The sequence below is a fragment of the Syngnathus floridae genome, chromosome 12 (assembly GCF_059516105.1).
Source record: "Syngnathus floridae isolate MCC-2025c chromosome 12, RoL_Sflo_1.0, whole genome shotgun sequence".
Classification (NCBI taxonomy): Eukaryota; Metazoa; Chordata; class Actinopteri; order Syngnathiformes; family Syngnathidae; genus Syngnathus; species Syngnathus floridae.
In genome coordinates this window covers 5,760,404-5,781,153 of record NC_142424.1, presented here as the reverse complement: position 1 = coordinate 5,781,153, position 20,750 = coordinate 5,760,404, and the positions used below count along the sequence as shown (strand labels likewise).

General features: G+C 42.8%; 1 protein-coding gene and 1 long non-coding RNA gene across 4 annotated transcripts in view; one reads left to right on the top strand and one right to left on the bottom strand.

Annotated features, from left to right (window-relative positions):
* The first annotated feature begins 437 nt into the window (after window positions 1-437).
* On the top strand, window positions 438-20,149 carry rai14 (retinoic acid induced 14). Of its 2 annotated transcripts, XM_088391894.1 has the most exons (21): window positions 555-644; window positions 1,871-1,947; window positions 11,059-11,189; window positions 11,924-12,012; window positions 12,238-12,302; window positions 12,430-12,487; window positions 12,777-12,847; window positions 13,632-13,738; window positions 13,995-14,176; window positions 14,356-14,381; window positions 14,905-14,991; window positions 15,206-15,286; window positions 15,460-15,564; window positions 15,953-16,054; window positions 16,126-16,797; window positions 16,878-17,344; window positions 17,420-17,588; window positions 17,661-17,828; window positions 17,895-18,053; window positions 18,132-18,197; window positions 18,900-20,149. In XM_088391894.1, exons 2-21 carry the CDS (start codon window positions 1,912-1,914, stop codon window positions 18,984-18,986), a joined length of 2,928 nt encoding a protein of 975 aa, XP_088248020.1. In that variant the 5' UTR covers window positions 555-644; window positions 1,871-1,911; the 3' UTR covers window positions 18,987-20,149. The 2 variants fall into 2 exon arrangements, with proteins under 2 accessions (XP_088248019.1, XP_088248020.1); XM_088391893.1 differs by lacking the exon at window positions 14,905-14,991 and having other exon boundaries at window positions 438-644.
* Window positions 5,232-20,750, bottom strand: part of LOC148389772 (uncharacterized) — a 37,981-nt gene continuing 22,462 nt past the window's right edge. Inside the window, exons 3-4 of one of the 2 annotated variants that reach the window (XR_015861679.1) lie at window positions 13,988-14,173; window positions 5,232-7,301 (exon numbers count right to left, since the gene is read on the bottom strand). This is a non-coding gene — a long non-coding RNA (uncharacterized LOC148389772). Of the gene's footprint in view, window positions 7,302-7,901; window positions 11,253-13,987; window positions 14,174-20,750 lie in introns of those variants that run through there. The other variant, XR_015861680.1, reaches the window with a different exon arrangement.

Below are 20,750 nucleotides of genomic sequence, written 5' to 3'. Positions count from 1 at the left end.
CATGCCCTTATCCGAGTTTGCCAAATCAGATCAACACATTGCAGCACCCTTAGAGCTTTGACACGTTGCTGCTTGCATTGATACTTTTTTTTTTTTTACTACTCTGTGGTTGCACCACAGACCGACATGCACCAACTCAGTTTCAAAATGAAATGTACGGTAGCTTGCTCATAACTAGTGAGCTTTGACATACGAGTGATCAGAAATAAAGAACTGTTTTCTTCAACATTTAGGTGCAATTTTTAACACACGTTTGAAATGAGTCAGTTTTCTTCAAAATCCCTCCATGCAGCTTATGAATGAAGTACAATGGAGGACACGAACCCCACAGTGGCCGTCCCCACCCCCCTATTTCGGTCACGAGAGCTCGATCCTTCGTGACGTCACACTCCAGCGGCATCCAACAGCCTTGTGTGTGGAGGGAGGGAGGGGATCCAGGAACAGCCCCAACTTTTAATGTATGCGGCCGGGGCCGAGCCAGGCCAGTGTGTCGGTGGGTCGATCCGCCCGCACTGTTTTCTTCAGCTTTCTTGCATCCTCCCACTCGAGCGGCAGCAGAACAACGACTCGCTGTTCGCTAGCTAATCCCTTTTTTTTTTTTTTTGGGAGAACCCCCAGCCGATTGTGCGACTCCATAAAAAAGGGTAAGTACGCGTTCCCTGCAAATTGACAGCATGCAATTTAAAGTAGTTTGCTGTAGTCTTGTGCTCATCAAGTGTTTGGGTGACAAAGATGCACGTCGCGCGCCTTTCGCTATTTTAGGAGTGCTCGTCTTTAACGGGAAACTGCATTTAGCAGGCACAATGCAAAAGGCTGGCAACTTTAACATGTTGGTGGATTCTTAAGAGTACATACATCTGCAAACATGTTTACTCAAGATAATTGCGCAAATGTTGAACCAGGCATTTAAGTGGCATGAACCACAATAGAATTTGAATTAATCTGTTCTTGGAACAGGCTGTTTCAACATGATCAACTCACTAAAGTGTCAACCTTTTGCACGAAATATGTTTAAACATGATTTTGCAAAGAAATCTCCCAGTAAATTTCAATGGGAAATTAAGCTGGAGAATTTTGAAACTATTAATGAAAATATGAAAGGATAGGATTTAATGAGAATTAACTGCAAATATTTAATGGAACAAATGGACCTCTTTTATTATTAAGAAAACTGAAAGCAAGTTAACTTCACGCAAAGCTCGTTAAACATTCATAACTGTCATACAAGTGTTATCCAATGCACCTGGCTGTACTTTAGAGCCATATTCTTCCTTACATAAAAATTGTAATATATTATCATAATTGGTGGTGCCCAACATCAGTGCGCCCGCCCCCCACTCACACTTAATAAAAATCTAACCATGTCCCCCCCCCCGTATCCATTTCAAGAGGCAAACACTGTTACATTCAAATAGCCTAGCATTACTAGCATGCAAAAGTTGCAAAAGTAAAGTAGCCTCGTTACAAGGCTGGAATGCTCATTGGGATACTTTGAGAGGTAAATCATGGACAAGGTCTTCTTGGCTCCAAAAAAAAAAAAAAGGGGGCTTGCTTGCGGGAACGAAGTTGAAAATACGGTTGCCAGGCATCCCCAAGGGTTTGGAGGTGATTTAGAACATCGGAAGAAAGCATAGAAAGCTGGAAACCATTTGCAGTGAGGTTCAAATTAGAATAGCATGTGCTGTGTCTACTTCGAACCTTCCTGTTACTTTTGGGAGATAAGCAAAATGTAAAAATGGGAAGAAATTGAAAATGTTGATTGAATCGTGCTGCTGGACATCTCAATTTAAAAAGTTGGAGAAATAACATTTCAGGGCTTTAACATTTATGTGTGCCAACCTCCCCCCCTCCTGCTTCTTCCTTCTTCCAGCTGTAAGTGAGCGAACAACTACATGGACTACTAGACCGAACATGAAGAGCCTTAAAGCCAAGTTCAGGAAAACTGATGTAAGTACTAAAACACATGCTGGTGACTAAGTCAGAAGTGCGAGCACATGCCCGCTTGGGCAGCTCTAGATGATTTATAGCCACCTCTTGGCTGGGCAATTTTTTTTTTTTGTAAGAAAAACAAAATAAAGTCAACAGTTTGGAATCATAATATGCGTATAATCCACTTAGCCCCACCCCCTCCGCCCTTGCGTGCTTTTGTAAACACAAAACACATGGGAAAAGGTCTATGTGACATGGTGTGCTTTGACAGATTTAATTGCGGGTGCCACCACAAGGGTAGCACCTCCAGGAAAAAAAAGAAAAATGAGGTCACAGTCGGGAGACGAGGTCGAGAAGCCGTGATTGATGGCGTCGGAGCGGTGCGAAACAAACCATACTTTTCTCACGGTGATTCAAATAAGAGGACCATAAGTGTGGGAGTACTGGGCTTGTTTCCAGCAAAGGCCGCAGTTGTGCAGATCTCAACTAGCTCGGTTCACCCTGCAGATGATTAATTCATCGTTTGGGAAGAATGGCTCGATCACGTATCAAACACTCACAGACAGGAAGTGAGGCGTCTCCACTGTGTTTGACTCATCCGCTGTCACTGTGGTCTTGACGGCAACGGAGCTAAGCGGCAGACAGGAAAAGTCGGGAAGTTCCTGGTTAACTTGAAGAGGAAGTTGATCAAGTAGGGCCAAGAATGTTTTTTGTGTCAAATGATGGGCTCAAAAGAAATGAAGAGTCATGTTTTTGAGGAGTCCTTTTCCACTTTGAGTCAGGCTATGTTCAATTCCGTTCACATTAGAAGTCATGTTGAATTGTGAGCACACAAAATGATGAGATTAAAAAAAAAAATTGCTGTGTGAAGGTATGATAGCAGTAAATCGAATTCACCCATTGCACCGTTCAAAGGCTGCTCATAAAAAAAAGGAATGCACCAAAACTGGGTCAATACTATACATCTGTACTCCTACGTGTGCTCATAAAAATGCTCCGATACAACGACACCCGATACCACCTGTCCTATACATTCTATACTCGTTTGTCCACCCTTTGCTTGGGCTATGCAGCTTGATATTACAAGGTTCTTCAAACAAACAATTTATTCACACTCCTGTAAAGTTAACTGCAAAACTAAACGCAATAAAGAAAATTACACAATGTATTATAAAACAAACGCATACTTTCAACCTGAAGTTGCTTACTCATACTGACCTTGACTTAATTACTTCCTTCTTTCCACGTGGAGTAAATATGTAGTTACTCCCTGAGCTGAAGTCTCGAGATGTTGAAGTTTTGGCTGATGGTGGGCAATTTTTCCCAGAAATATGTGGGTCAAATTCCACATTGCACGATTTAGGGGCATTTCAATTCGGAGGCTTCACTGTACAATGGGGTCCATTCAGAAGCACCGTTTTATTAGTAGTCACATGCTTTGTGTGTGCGCGTGTGTGTTAATGATCTTGAACAGGAGCGAAATGATAAACAGTTTGAAATAGTTGATGAAATATTGGGGATTCTGCTGGAAGCAAAAAAAAAGCCAATAGAAATTTGTTTCAGGTTAATCGATGACACGTGAAAATGTGGCAGGTCAAAATATTCACAAGTCAATGATCTGGCTTGGGTCTAATATTTCGAGTGGGGAGTCTGTGCCCCGTGGCCCCCCCCCCCCTTAGCTCCGCCAGTGATCCCAGTTAAAATTTATTTTTTCAGTACAACTGACAATTGTTACAGTCATAGGTCACATTAAATAGATTATATGTTACAGTATTAGTGGAATTTTTTTGAAATTATTTTTTTTTAGTCCAGTGTTATTAAACTTTAAAAACTTGGCACTTAAACCCGGTGTGTGTCTTTTACGTCCACTCTACATAGAATCCATGTGCAATTTGACAGATGCTCTTGGCATTTCTTGTAACCCCAAATATGAATCCCCGCTATTTTGGCCGGGCATGCAGCCAGACGAAAGTAAATGATTGCCAATTCAATCTGCTATGTGGGAGAGAACAACCACATCCATTGTTCAGAAAAAAATGTCCTGTTTGGTATTCAGCCACGAGATCTCAATGTTTGTCTCACCTTCTCATACCGGTCCTAAAACATGCATTTACAGTAGACACAAAAAGGTGCACATTGATGGAACATTTGTAAGTGGTGCCCATCCTGACTGTTACATAAACCAGTTGAGCATAGGAAAAAAAAAAAAAAAAAAAAGTCAGGGATGTGAATGTTGCCTAGAAACACGAGCAAAGCCGTTTGCGCTCGTGTGTCTTTGCACCCGTCACTCCCACGTTCTATTGAGCACTTGGATTGGCCCACTTTTGTTCTTCCTTTTATACACTGAGCGTCCATTGCTTTGCATTCAATTCAAAGAAACACAATTCTATGCTCACAAATTGAAATAAAACGGCCTGAAAATAAAACCTGGTAATTTTGTCTTTACAGAAATCAAAATTCAATTTATTATTATAATGATATAATTAATTTATCTATACATTTATTTTAACACCACTGTCAATGTGCCTCCGATTCAGGTCTTCAATTTCCGACCTCCCGTATGAAACTTTTAACATGTAATCAGACTGTACACAAGTTGGGTTATGTCACACTTAACCTGCCCACTAATTTTCAGTGCTTGTTGGATTTAAAAGGAACGTGTGGAGCTTTATCACACTTGGTCATGCAAGGTCAACATGAGTCAGAGTCTGGTGCAGTTGAACGTGTGTCTATGTTTGTGTGTGTGTGCGCTCGAGACAATGTGTTTGTGGATTTGGTCTACTCAACTGTAAAGTGTTTATAATAAAATGTGCGTGTGTGTGTTTGGTCAACCAGACGTGTAATCTGGGTTTACGGGAATAGGGTTTGGCAAACAGCCACAATGAGACAGACATGAAGCATTTGAGCAATCGTACAGCCGTAATAATGATGAGAAATTGCCTTTTCCTGGTTTTCACCTCGTGAAAATACCTCACAGTCATGTTCACTTTGCTTAAGCCTGATGGTCATTTTTTTTTTTTTTAAACAAAAAAGAACCACAAAGCCACGCTAACTCTTCAATGTAATTTTGTCAACTCGGGTAATTGAATGAATTTTGTCGCTTTGAAAAAATATGGAGCATAATTATCAGTGCATAAGCACCAATTTATCACCGACACCTTTTAATTGGATGCTAGGATAATAAAAAGAGCGAAAACTGAATATGTGATTGTACTGTATTAGCTAATCTCCATTTACTATGAGCTTCATATTCAGGCTCTTTACTCCTTTTCGTCTTAGCTTTTAAGCACACACTTTCCCTATTAATATATTCAGCCTTTTGTTGCATTGTGTGTACATGACAATAGAGCCTCGCACAGACCTTGGTCCATTGTCACGATTTAAAAACTGCCCCCACAGCTGCCAGACTAGGTGGGATTAACCCCCCCCCCCCACTCTAACCAGTAGTTTGTAACCACAAACATGGTCACGATGTAAATGATGCACAGATTACATCTCCTGTCACTCCACACATCTGTTCCATGGCATCAATTAATCTGCAGGAGTGTGTATATGGGGGGGCACGACTAAACATGTCAAAATTTATGCTCCAATTCGACAATGTAAATTCCCTAATTTTAGCCGTGTAAATATTACAGGAATGGAGAGCTCCTTATCAGGCGTGATGGAATGTCTGCTGTGTTAAATAAAGCGGCGCTGCCCAGGCACTGGGTCACATGCTGATCATCTGAAAACATTTCGATAGAATGCTTTGTGCACCGCGGGGGATAAGAGCGTTGAATTACACTCTTAATGCACTTTATGGAGAAATATAGACCACATAAATTCAATTCTTTGCGAAGCTTAAAGATTTAGAGCGTCACATTGTGGCGGTTTAATCCTTCAGATATTGATGGTTTCTTACGCAGCTGAAGCGTCTCTCCGGTAGGGAATGTTTTATTTGGCCCCGGTCGGACTCAATGTGGCCAGTCTGAGTTTATTCTGGCTGGGTGCAGCAAAAGGGTATTAATACTGAGAGTGACAGTAAAGCCTTAGGGAGAGACCCTTGTTAATCCGGGGGAGGAAGGGCGGGTGTCTGTGTTGACAAATCTGAGCCAGGGAGACAAGGGAGGGAAGAAAAAAAAAAAGTCCACAGAGATGTCCTCATTCAAACAAACTAGCCTGATAAACTCGGTGTCTAGATTAAAGGCAGTGCAGTAAAAGTAATATACAGCTAATCCCCTGTAAATAACGATGAGGGTGGGTCTGCTGAATATGTGGACCCCATGCCCAGTTGAAAAATGGATGCTACTTAAATCTTTCTTCTGCCTTCATGATGGAGCCATGAATATTTATTTAGTTAAATGCTTCGGTGGCCGAAATGTATCCCACAAGAGGTGTTAGCCACCAGCTAGCTTAGAAGCTAACAGATTTGTGGCAAGTGGAGAAGACGGTTGGGCACATCCGCGGCATCACCACTTTGCTCAGGAATGTAAATAATGATAAAACCAGTATACAACAAGAATGAAATCAGGAATAAAAATAATTCTTTTGAAAATACAGCCACCGTGTTGCCTCTCCTCGAAGTCCCAATTACCGCAGCAAAGTTTTTATCACCAACTCCAAGAAACTTGGGGGTTAAACGTGGATCCAATTAAAATGGAAGAGAGGATCTTTCTTCCAGTTATTCTTTATTGCCTCTACATGCCAAGTATAAAAAAAAAATAGTATGGAAAAACAATCATCACGTTTATGACTTTCTCGCAAATGCCATTTAATCAGTAGATAAGGCCCATCCATTGTGATGATGCAAAGTCTGGCTGTGGCATGTTTGGATTGTTCTTGGACAAAATGTTACGGCACCACATGCAGTGAACATGACAATCGTCTGACTCCATTGAGGGCATGAAGTCATACTGGGAGCCAGGCATACCTTTCTTCTCATTACAAAATAGCCAGGAGCAGATAAAGAGGCGGGGTTATGTAAGTCAAAAGTCAGCTTGGGGAGAGACAACATCAGTGATGCAGAAGTTAAAAATATCCCATAAAAGTATTGTTCCCTTTAAAACCGAAGGCCGATATGCTGAAAATCGGTCTGGTCGATAATCGGTCTTTCTGGTGGCGCCATTGCTATGCTAGCTGTCCTTACTATTGTTTGAGGCTTTGCCATAATTGTAACTTGATTCCTGATTGGTTACAGCCGTCAAATATTTGGCTGAGAGAATCGGGCTCAAAACCGACTCGATTATTTCTTTATTCTTCATGTACTTGAATCAAAGGAAGAGTCTGGCTCCCTGCTTTCGTTCCCGTTCAAACATCTTGTTTAGTTTGGCCAAAGTGGAACAATCTATCAGGCAAGGATGTGGATGAAGGAAGGGTTCGTTTCAGGCCACCTGAAAAAAATGAGAAATTTCCTTCACGAGAGACTTTTGGCTGGCGACACTTTTGATTTGTGGCTTGTAATGTTTTTGCTCCCCAGTTACCATACTGTGTATTTAGTCGAACCCAATGATTTAAGTCCGAAAAATGACAGATTTACAGCTACGGCATATCAAGTGGCCGAACGAAGCCTGTTTCCTGTTTATGCCGGATGGTTTTTGACTCCATGTGCTGATTAATGTAAATGAAGCATCAAAATAGCTTCGGGGGTCATAGTTGCTTTAATCAGCAAGCCTTTTTAAGTATGCTGTTTTATTTCCAAGTTCAGCCTTGTTTTATTTATAGGGCAGGAATGGCTATTTGTAGCCAAAGGAAGTGTTGCCTGGCGACTATTTTTAACTCCGGGTTGTCTTGACTTGGAGCAACAATTCCGGACATGTGCTGTAATCGGTTTTAAACACATACTTTGCTTTTTTTTCTGGAATTGAATGCTTCGTGGCTCCAGTTGGAATTTACACGTGTATAATAGATTGTGATAGATTTACGACGGACGAACGAACACAATAAGATCCATGATCTGTTCTTGGAACGGCACGAGTTGTTTATAAGCAGTTTCTTCCATTTGTGTCTGTTTGCCTGTGCCCTGACGAGGACAAAAAAAAAATGGATGCATTGTTTGGAGACATTCGAGAACATCTGCTTTGTGTCAGATAAGGCGTTTGCAGTTACAAGGCGCAGACGATCAAAGGCCAACGACATTGTAAATGTGTTCAGGCTTTCCTTGGGCATTTTCATTTCCTTTGATTCTTCCGTACGTACATACGCGTGTCCTGCCATCTTCTTTCCCAAGAAAAGTATTTTCCGGTAAAACGACAAGGTTATTCCCAATTGTTGTCTTTCTGGAATTAACTTCAATTAAAAATAAATTGTCGCTACTGTGCACAGCTTTTGACAATAAGTCAGTAAAATCCAAATTAAGTTTCTAACTTCTCCACCAACACTTTTTATCTTTACAACAACAAAAAAATGGCTCTCCCCATATTTTGAAGAAAAATGTCAGCCTTTGAAAAGTAAATGTTTTCCATCTAGCGCTATCTGCCCTCAGTGATCACAGTGGTGTAAAAAAAAAAAAAAAAAAATCATGCGCCGCAGGAAGTACTGTTTCCACATCAGTGTTTATTTTTCCTTCATGGAATGGAGGGTGTTCAAAGAAACCGAGAAATCGTTCTTAGCCGAACATGTTTGAGCGAAAACCAGCAGGTAAACAAACATCCATGGCTGCTTTACCAAGTGTATATTTTCTTTGGATTTTAACATCAACCTGCGGTTTGAACATTAAATGAAAACAATTTTTGGGCTTTTTTATCCCTCCACATTCCTTTTCCAATGTTCTTCTTCCTTCCTTGCACCCTATCTCTTCAGCTCCTAAACTTTCGTCCCTGGCGCTAGCGTCTGGTCTGGACAAACAGGAAACTCTTATAGTGTTATCAGCAAACTCCGTGTGTCTTAATGAGTATCTGGCTAAAAACAGCCAGGGGAAGAAGGACTCGTGTCCACACCCATTTACCGAGTCGACTAAAAGAGAAAGAACGTTGGGAAGGAAGCGAGGATTATTCCATTTCCCAGTACACACAGAGGAACAAAGACGTTACCGGTTTACAATATCATTGCGGTTTTAGCGGCCTTTGACGCACAAGGCAAAGTGGGTGGAGAAAATTTTAGCGATACTTTAGGAAGAGGTAAATAAAGAGTCGGGATATACTACTGATCGACAGCTTGCCAGCAATTTGCTGTTTTAATGCACCTACTTATACTTGAGCGGCCATTTTGTTCACTTTTATCACGAGGGCTGAGTCACGAATGATTATTTCATCAGGCTCCTCACCATGACGCTACACAGGCCTGAAAGTGGAGCAGCGCATTCCGCTCCAGTTCAACCTGTCCGTGACAATGTCGTCTCATGCTATCGGTGTCACGCTGCTTTCACTTTTGTTTAGCTTATTAGCTAAGCCGCCATTATCATTGTTTTCTGCTCAAGTATCTCTTCTAAATGTCAGGCAATCCACAAACGGTTTACTGTTAATCAGCAACAAATGATGTGCTCTTCTTTCAAACAATCTTGTGTACTTGCTGAACTTTGGCATCAAGCCTAATTCCTATCAACATATCAAAATATTGACTAACAGGGTGCGACTTTGCAATTTTGTTGTAAATAACCAGGAGAGCTTACAATATGGCTGCATAAGATACTTTTAATATTATTTCTAATAGACCGGTAAGACACCTTTCATAATCTTTATCTTAGCAGTTATACCAGAGAGTCAATTAGCATAAGATATACCCCCCCATGATAAATACAACGAAAGAATGGTAGCGTAATGAAAATATGAGAAATACACCAAAGTAAACAAAGCGCCTTGTTTGTTGTAAAACATCTTTTGTCCGCCTTATAACACTTGATTAATGACCGCTGCCACGGTAATGAGCGCTGTAATGTAAACATTTCTATTTGATCAGCAAGCATATGGTAGTCTGGTAGTTTAGCCTCGACACACATTCGACGGTTCACATTAGGTGTCAAAATGATTCGACGATTAATCGACAAATAATCGATTATCAAATTAATAGACTAATCGGTTAGAGCCATTTTGTAAAATTAGCCAAATACGCTAATGTTAGCTTCTCAAATAATTATTTTTATAGTCCACTTTGGAAAATAATAACCGGAACAGATTGTGTTTGACTTTGGCGGTTCCAGCGTAATGCTCACGGCACTCTTGGTAGAACACCTGGTGGCCATCTATCTCCTCAACATGACCCTTGCCTGTGTCTTGGTACACTGTTATTTTTCACTTGGCCATTCAAATAGCTCATCTCACGTTTCCTTGGAAATAGTCTCGCACCTCGTCACTCCTTTCAAGTCTCGTATCTTAGCAACTACTCTAGATAACTTTTCCGAACATCAAGGCGGACAATGCCCGAGTCAGCATTTCTTCCGTTTTTTTTTTTTTTCAATTCATTACGCCGGCTCGTGTCAACTCTGTGGTTTGCACTGCAGCAATGGCTAGTTGTCATTCTATCCGAGGGCTCGCCTGCCAATTTTCCACCCGCTGTGTAAAATGTATCTTACTGATTACGTTTGGGGCTTTGCCACAGAGGCTATTTTCACCGTCTATCTTTATATTGGCATACTGCGCTGGCACGCACAGGCCCCACTTTGTGCAGCACAACAATTTATGGAGTCAAAGAGTTTGCAACGTTAGTACGATGCAGGTCAATGGGCTATCAGGTCTCTTATCGTCATCTACTGTATAGTCGTTTATATTTTTGCATGCTTAAATTTGGATGACTTAAGGATCTTCTGTTATTCTCACTCAATTTTAAAAACTATGGTGCTCACATACTTGACTTCACAGCCTGCAAAAAAAAAAGTGTGCCCTTTTGTGTAAACGTGTGTTTATGTGTTCAAACTGGAAATTGCTTGCAGGAGAACAAATTTTTTGTGGGCCTGTGCTAAGCCAAAGAAACATTCTCTTGCTCTTTCTCTCCTTGGGAGAAACATGACTCACATTAAGTATTGGCACTAGGATGACATTTGTGTGTAAACCAGCTGTCCATATTGGGGCTCGAAGTGTTAGCAACGTTTTGTTAGTTGACTGAATCTCCTTTCCTTTGAATTTAGATTTCGAAAATTGAATTTATTTTTGTTCTCCAAATCCTACAACTTCCCATGCTGGATTTTTAAATCACTTTCACTTTATGCCTCCATAGGTCAACGAGTGGAACAAAAATGACGAGCGGTTGCTTGCTGCAGTGGAGCACGGCGAGGCGGAAAAGGTGGCGTCCCTTGTTGCCAAGAAAGGCGCCAGTCCTGTAAAGCTTGACAGCGAGGGCAAATCAGCGTAAGTAATAAAGATGGGGGAAGATTCTTGAAGGTCCGATTTATATGCCCGTCACCTGAGCCCCTAAACAGACACAAAAATGGGAGATTGTAGCCACTACTTGCCAGAAATTCCTGCAACACCTTCAATGCACCATCCAGCCTAATAACTGGATCAAAAGTGGGGCTCAGCCATCTTGAAACGGTGATAAAACTCCATGTAAATATTTGACCTCATTCTTTTTCCCTTGCAACACAACACCCGCTGACCTGCATGTGTTTATCACCCAGTAACATCACAATACGGGGGAGAAGGTGTCGATACTGGAGCGTTCTGGTGAACTAAATGCGCCGTGCGTTTAGTTCACATCATTGACCTTTTCTCACACACACACGAAAACACACACAGGCTCGCAGATACCCGCAACCTTTGTTCGTTATGAAGAATGCGGCAGGCCAGTCTGTGCAAGACAGCGGCACAAAGGGCGAGTCCATGGCATCGCCATGGTGATAAAAAGCTGATCGGAAGGCATGTGGGCATAGTCGCGGTATTTGTGTGTGTGTTGTCGACATTAAAGGGAATCTGCATGTGTGTAATTTGCTCATTGGGCTGGAAACGGTTTTATAGAAAGTCGTCATTCTCCACGAATGAGAAAGTAGCCTGTTAACTCACAAACCGACAAGAGCAAATGGAGTGCAAGTTTGGCCGAGGTCTATGTGTCCATATTTTCCAGTTTCTTTTTCTTTTGTATTCAGGCTTCACGTCGCAGCGTCACGTGGTCACGCCGACTGCCTGGTTGCCCTGCTCTCGCACGGCGCCGACCCGACAGTTGCTGACGTTGCAGGTTTGTGTCTGCGCACACCTTTTTATCTTTACATCAACAATGGCTATGTTTTGAAGAAAAAGATCACTTTGCGTCTGCTAGTTTTATGCTAACAATGCAAAACTGTGGCCGTGATCTCATCGCTTACGCGGCAGATATTTGGACACAAACGGTGCAGCAACACATGTTAACAGACAATATAAAATAGAAATACTCACAATTATATGTTGTTTAACTCATCCCTAGGTTTGAACCCGTTACACCTGGCAGCCAAGAACAACCACACAGAATGCTGCAAAAGGCTAATTCAGGTAACTAGCAACATTTTCAGCCATTTTTTAAAGCTGTTCAGAAAACGAAACGACTCCCTGACGTTTGGAAAAAATGAGCTTTCCCCTTGCCAAAACATAACTCCTTGATAACCTATTTCCTTTCCAGAGCAAATGTCCTGTTGACGCAGTTGACGGCTCGGGAAGGAGCGCTTTGCATCATGCTGGTAAGGATAACATTTATTTGATTGATTTATTGACGAGGAAATTTTGGACCAGGTTGTGGGAAAATCTCTCTTTTTGTAAGCCCTTGGGCTCATATAGCCTGAATCATCTGCTATTCCCAGAATTAAGTGATTGTGCCGTAAAATGACGAATGGATGATCAAACAAATTGCTCATCTTGGATTGTTGGAACAAAAGAATCCTCTCAATTATTTTCCTCAGTGTGATCCACTTCTGCAAGCTCTGAGGAATGCTCTTTTGTAATAAATGTACTGTCTCATTTCATCCGCAGCTCTTGGTGGGAAGATCCAGACTGTCCAATTTCTGTGTGAACTGAAAAGTGCTATCAACTTAAAAGACGCCGTACGTACCTCCATTTTGTCCACCTATTGTACAGTTTCCAAAAATATGAGTAAATAAGTGGCAGGCGATAAATCACTGAGCCACAGCTGCGCACCCAAATTGATTAAATTTGTTTTTGTGGATTTTGAGAAAAATTGTTACGTGCCTCGCTTGTACGACGAGTATGCGCCTGAGCCCCAGGGGTCAGCGTACTGTGGGAACGACACTCACCAGCCGCAGACTTGCGGTCTACATCGCAGCGGCGGTTCCATACCTGTGGTTTGATCCGAGTGGATCGCGTGATATTTAATGAAGGCGTGTGTAGGTTATTTATTTTCGTCTGCATACGTTTGAGGAGTTCTCGCGACTTTAAATAAACACTCGGCGAGTTATTGAGATCCATTCTGTGACTGCTGCTGTACTAATTTATTTTGTATTACATTTATATAATTATATTTTCTATTTTATACATTATTATATTTAAGTGTATTGGTTTCAGCATTCCTATTGGTTGTGTTATAAAAAAAATTGTCCACCATGCTAAAAAAAGCTCCTCAACTTTTGAGATGTTATGAAAAGGGAACGGTGTTCTTCCTCACTTGGGCATTAGCGCATGACGCATTCACCTCTTTTTTTTCTCCTCACATAGTTCCGTGACTTCTCTCACCACACAGTCACTGAACATACCATTCATGTCCAAGGGTAGTGTCTCATGTCCAAGTCCCGAGTCTGTATTTGAATCCAGATTTTTTCTTTCCCTTTTCTGTATGACATGTTGGCACTGCTGTTATTTTCCTTCCCAAAGGACGGGCACACCCCTTTGCTCCTGGCAGCCAAACACGGCCATGCTGAAGTGTGCATCGCTTTGCTCGACTGCGGCGCTGAAATCAGCACTTCTGACAACGGTGGCAGGTAGGGAAGCACAACAGCAGCCCAGTTCTAACATTTTCATTTGGTTGTTTTATATTCAGGGTTTTAATTTTTACTATAAAAAAATAAGCTGCCATGAAGAAAAATTCACAAATAAAAGCCCCACCCCTCACTTCAAAATAGCTCCAAGATGGTGCTAAAGCAACCATTTTATATTAGACATGGCTTTGGCCTGCACACAAATACAATAACAAAAAAAACTCCTACCGCACTTATACTGTGAATACTCACTTTGCAGGACGGCATTGATGCTCGCCGCAGAGTCCAATGCGGTTGCTGTCGTGGAAGTTCTGGTTCACAGAGGGGCTCTTCTGTCAGCGGTGGATTTGCATGGCCACGATGTCCTGCATTACGCCAAATCGCCCGCCAACTGTGAGGTCAGAGCTGCACTCACTGCTGCTCTGACCAGGCAGCTCCCTGGTGAGAAACAAAAACACACATGCAAATAATCAATAAAGTTTGAGTGTTTTAGTTGACCCGCTTTCATTTGAACTTAAGCACAGTTGTACTGGATGATAATAATGCAGTCAACACTGCCATCTGGTGGAGAGTCTCAGTAGTTTTTTAAAAACTTTTTTTTTCTTTTGTACATGTTACAGATTCCAGGTCCCCCTTAAGTCCTGCGGTAAGATTCTATGCATTTAACAGTGTTTACACAAATCAATCAAAGTGAATTGTAAAAAAAGAAAATATATTTTACCTACATTTATTGATTTATTCAGGTGTTTCCTCATATAGTGGGGGTAGCAGAGTGTAATCAGGTTTTTATGAGAGGGGACGCCTTAAATTATAATGTATTTGTTTATAGTATGTTTTTGTGGAAGATGCTCGGTTATGTTTTTGACGATTCAAATCTCGGCTGCGACTTTCCGTGCCGCATACAGCAAGTCTTTAAACTCTTGACTTCAGTTTTACAGACGAGGTTTAATTTTTTTTCCACTTTGCATGGTGTCAATTAGGGCAGAGGCCACTATTTGAGGAAATACGATACATACATGACCCAAAAAAAAAAGATCTCGACATCTTTCTACATCAACAGTCCCAATTTGTGTAAACCTGTTAGTTAAAATTAAACTCAAATTTGATCGAACCTCCTTGAACTAACCACCACTTATTCCACTTCTTGGCTTTTTGCTGACCCCCTGTAGCATGATCAAGTAGCTAAGCTAAATGATGAACGGATCACAACTCCCAAAAAACGAAAAGCACCTCCACCTCCTCTTAGTCCACTGCAGGTAAATAAATGCATGTCTCCTCTGTAGGTCTTGCTTGTATCAATATCCTGCACTCTGTATTAATACACATTTGGAAGCTTAGTATGCAGTTTTTGCCTAGCTTGTTTTCTGTGAGCAGTTTTCCTAAAAGCAAAAAAAAAAAAAAACATCTTGTTCAAACAACCTCTTGGGCTTTGTTACACGATAAACGACTTTCAACTTTTTCCGCCTGTAGAGGTCTGGAACGTCTTCTCCTGCAATGTCTGGAACCCCCTCGTCCAGCAAAAGTGACACCCCAAAGCGATTCTACGACAAGGTAAGGATCAAAAGCACTCATGACATCAGAGTTGTACTAAAATTTTAACAATCGTAAAACTGTACAACAAAAGAGATCCCACCTCGACTCTTATCCTCTCCCAATCTCCACTCCCACTTCACTTTTTCTCGCACCCCCCCGACTGCTCCCTCCCCCTCGTTCTGGCGTGGAAGGACGATGAAGTCCGAGAGGACTTTGAGAGGCTGCGCAACCACCAGACAAACATGTTGCTGGAGACAACGGACGACTCGACGCACGCCGACGAACTGGATCCGAAGGTAATCACAACGCTGCGTCAGCTGTTTAGATAAAACCATCTCTTCTTCACGAGTGACATCATACTCACCTTGAAAGAGCCAAAAAAGGGAAAAAAATGGATCTTAGCATACACGTTTTAATATTAAGGAAAATATTTTCACATTGTGGATGCTACGTTAACTTTTCAATGCGTTTGAGAAGTTTAACACTTCAAATTTGGTCTCCATGAATATCGAGAGCTGACATCTGTTTCGAGCTCAACTTGTTCACCTTCAGCATTCTTGTGGAGGTCTAACTAAAATGCGACACGTCGGGACTTGTTTGCCTGTCGGCTGACTTGCCAGTGGTCCCGACGAGCTCGTGCTTCTCAAGTGTCTTCAGCCGCTAATGTATGTGATGCGTCGACAGGTTCAACCCGGTCTCGCGCCGTCGGCCGCTCTCGTTTCGGCCCTTCAAGCCAAAATTACCGCTCTGACTTTGGAAAACCAGCAACTGGCCAGCAATTTTAAGGTAAGAGGCACAATTAGAGAAGAAGCGTGATTTTTTTTTGGGACAGCTGTTTATGTTCAGCCTGTTTTCAGAAACACCCATCACTCCAAGCAACCGAGGACCTGAAAGAAACCAGCCGTCCCGACAGCATGACCTCTAACTCCTCCTTCCATTCCACACGCGATGACTTGGAGCCAGCAGCAGCTGTACCGTCCACCGCCCACGCACCTCGGGAAGACGGAATCGAGGAGGAAGGGAGCCAAGAGGAGACCCGATTGCTCAGACAGGCGCTCGAGAGCGTCCAGATGAAGCTGCTGGAAAGCAGAAAAGAGAACCGCTCGCTGCAGGCTCTGGTGAAACCCGAGAGGAGCGGAGAAATGGCCGAGGAGGGAAGCGTGAGGGGGAAAGCAAAAGAGCAAGAGTTGATCGAGAGTCTGGCGGAGCTACAGGCAAAGCTCACCGACACGCAGGAACGGTACCACCAAGCCGTGGAGGAGGCGGACGAGTTGAGAGCACAGATGGGAAGCGGCGACTTGACCAATCAGCGGCGAGCGGCGGCGCTGGAGCAGGAAGTCAAGCAGCTCAAGGGGCAGCTCGTCCAGACGGGCTGCCAGCATGAGAACGCCACGCAGAAAATGAGACAGCTGGAGGAGGCGCTGAGGAAGGCCGAGGAAGAGAGACGGAACGTTCAAGAGAAAGAGGCCAGGGCGGCAAAGATGGAGGAGCTCTATAAGGAGGCGCAGGAGGAGATCAGGATGCTTCAGGTATGCGGGTTCCGCCGCTCGTGAATCATCAGCTGACTGAGTTAGAGGCGGGGCTAACCCTTTTCATTGTCGTTAATTAGGAGGCTCTAAGGGGCACAGTTCCCGTGGAGGCGGCAGCCAAAGATTTTGAGGAAATGAAGTCTGAGCTCAACGAAGTCATTTGCGGGCTGCAGCGCCGCCTACTGGAGTTGTCGCATTCCTACAGCGAAACGCGGGCTCAGCTCGGCGCCACGCAGCAGCAGCTGGCCGAGAGCAGCCGGCCGCCGTCGCCGCCCTCGGAGGAGCTGCAGCAGGAGATGCAGAACCGACTGGAGGAGATGCAGACGTTGCTCGCCGAGACTGAGAAGAAGTACTCGGCGGCCCTGGAGGAGATTTCCCAGCTGAGGCAGGAGGCGGAGCTTCAGGCGCAAAGCTCTGTAACCCTCGCCGACCACGCTCAAGTGATGTCGTCGCTCGGCAACGCCATCAAAGAGTTGGAAAGCCAGTCGGAAGAATTGAAAGAGCAGCTCCAACACAAGACCTTGCAACTGGACGCTCTCCAGAACAGGTGAGAGTTTGATCTGGGTCAAACGGTTAAACTCTATGAGGAGCTTTTTGAAACCATCTGGTGGTTTACTTCAAGGCTAGCGATGGAGAAAGACACCACCTCAGAGGATTCAATCTCTGGCGAGGAGCACGTTAAAATGCGAGAACAACTGGAGGGCGAGGTGAACCACCTGACGCAGCTGCTCCAGGAGGCCCTCCGAAAGCAGGACGAGATGGCTCTGGAGGCAGCTGACGCCTGGCAGAAGGTGAAAGACGGGAGTGGGGGGAGAAGACAATGCCGCTTTCATGACTAACGGCCATTTTCTTCCAACCAAAAGGCGCGGGACAACCGAGCAGAGCGGGAGGCCATCCAGGAAGTTCTGACGTCAACGGAGAAAGAAAATCAGAGCTTGACTTCCAGGTTGGCAGAGTCCCAGGACGCTGTGTGTCAGCTCAAGCAGCTGGTGGAGAATCACGTGGCCTCCGAGAGGGAGAAGAACAAGCGGGTATGTCGCTTTTAACCGGTCAGACGAAGCTCGTCACGCTAATGCGTCTCATCCATCCCCTCTCAGATAGACGACCTATCTCGGGAAGTGGCTAAGCTAAAGGACGCCTTAAACAGCCTCTCGCAGCTCTCGTACAGCTCCGGATCACCTTCCAAGAGACAACAGCAGAGCCAGCAGCTGGAAACCATGCAGCAGCAAGTCAAACAGTTGCAGTTCCAACTAGCTGTAAGATTTAGCCTAGCTTAACTTTCGCATTACATGACATTAAATTTTCCCCTCACACTTGTTTTGTTTACATCTCAGGAGTCCAAGAAGCAGCACAATGAGATTGTTTCAGTCTACAGGATGCATCTTCTTTACGCTGTTCAGGTACTAGGTTCTTCTATGTTCATAAAAACAGTTCTTCCCCCGCCATTTAAAATAAAAATATTTAAATAAAATACATTAGGTACATAAAGTCATCTCATTAAAATTTGCAATTGACCAACGCAATGAGCCCATGATAAAACCGGCACTAGTTAGTGATGTGTAAATGAAGCTTCATATGTGATTCATGAACCAGTTGTTGTATTTTTGACTCCTCTAGATGGCACCATTTAGGTTAACCCAATGTTCAACAGAATGCCAGTGCCATCTAGAGGAGCTAAAAAAAAAAGGGTACATTTGGACCAGTCAATCGCATTATTAGCAAGAAGCTAGGCTAACTGTTGAATAGACTGGTGACTAGAATGTGGTTGAAAATGCTTCCTGTCATTTTTGATGTGGTGAATGACTTGGCAGACATGTTGTACAAACATTCAACCGGTTTGTCTTCTATTTGTGTTTGGAAAGAGTGCAAGCTGAAGTTCCCTTCCCAATTGGCTCGAATTGCGCAATCATTACTTGACCAAATATTGAACAGGTTTTAACATGAGATGTTTTGGGGAGGGGGGAAATACACTTTTAAAAACAACAGAACAGAATAATTAGTCAGGATAATATTTTAGACATCCAATAATCAGATATTTGGATGGATGGGAAATTAAATATTTATGCTTTCATTGATAATTTGTCCTTTGCATTGCACTTCAGGGTCAGATGGACGAGGATGTGCAGAAAGCCTTGAAGCAGATCTTGATGATGTGCAAGGTGCCAAGTCAAACCAAGGAGGCCTGCTGAGACGTACTGAGCGCGCTCCAAAGCCAACACACGCAAAATAAACACACTGAAGTCAACTGATGCTGCTGCCGCTGCTGCTGCCAAGGTCCTGCGAGCGAGGCTGCAAGACGGCACGGCGTGCCTCTGAACTTCTTACACGGTCTACTTGCAAAGTCACAACTAGAAGATTAAGGCAAAGCCCAAAAGCCAACAAGCCATCTTCACAAAGTAGATTTGAAATCTCGCGTTGCTGCACGAAAGCAGCGACCACTTCTGTTACATTGTGTGTGAGGGGGCGGAGCCTATTTGGTGCTGCCATTCATAGCGTCTATTTTTACAATGTTATTTTTAACTCTGTCCAAATGTGTAATAGTTACCCTGGTACAATCTAAATTATTTTTTTTTGCCCTGATAGCGATGCATGAGATCGTGGCCACATTCGCATGATAATATTTGTAACTTTTTTTTATGATATTAAAATGGTGTTTTTGTCCAAGTTACTGTACTCTAATGCAGAGATTTGAATGTTTTGTTTTGTCCTCCAATGTAAAAATGCACTATTATGTCTACTGACGCGTTTTTCTTCACACACCCTTCATTAAATTGTAAAAGTTTGAATATTTGGGTCATAAAACGATGTGGCTGTTTTCAGGTATTGTGCCTGCACTTATTGAGAAGATGATTTATTATGACCGACATGTTTGCATCCCAGTTTAATTGAGCTTTTCGACGCCATATTCGAATAATTTGATGTCCCGGCTCCAACTCATCACTTTTAGTGTTTGAAGCACTTTTATGTAGCGGATCTCCTAAAACGTTTAGTCCTCCACCATTTTTTGCCTTAGTACTGTGCCAAGATCCATGTGACTTAATAGGAGAATTTTTCTGGAGTGTTAGGAAAAAAACAAATTTAAAAATCTGCCTGCTTTCATGATTGTTTCTCATGTCTTGCTCAGGAAGTATGTTCACAACACTCCTGAAGAAGGTTTGGTTTTCTTTCTTGTATGTTTTGTTTTTTAACATGGCATCATAACATCTTTCATCTGGGCCTGTGAAATATTTTGGAAGGGAAAGCAAGAGAAATAAGTTCAGGTTTATTTGTTGCGTGTTTACCAGCAGTTTTGTGGGGATGTACAGTTGATTTTGTTTTTTTGCCGTTATGAATAAACGTAACACTAAAATAATGTACTTGTGTTTTTTTTTTTTTTTTACAATTTACACAATTAAATGCATCCAATTAATTCAACATAATTAATACGATTGTCAGTTGGACAGACATCTCCCAAATTTGGTCAATTTAATATTTGTTCACAAATCTATACTGCTGATCTGCCACCACATGGGTTTTTTATTCACTAATTAAACATTTTAAACTGTCCTCGCTGGAGAATTATAAAAAAAAAAGCCCGACCTGCCTGTAATTGCATCATTGGCCACTAGATGGCAACATTTACCAACGCCTCAATACAGTATTTGTCTGGCAACCCAGTTTTGGTTGTGGTGAGCTCCTCTGCATCACAATTTCAGATTCAAAGTTTGCGTATCAATTTTATCCTCCTGTGTGGTGTTTGCATGTTCTCCCTGTGGCTTTTAAGTTCATGGAAAACTCTAAATTGGTGCCAGGGCCCCCCTGACCCTAACGAGGACAAGAACTACAGAAAAAGGGTGTGTGTTCGGATACTTGCGCCAAATTGACATTGGTAATTTCTCAGGTGAAGTTCAACTAGGGATCATTAATCTTCTCTTGTGTTTCCTCCAACCAGTGGCACAAAACAAGTGGGTTTC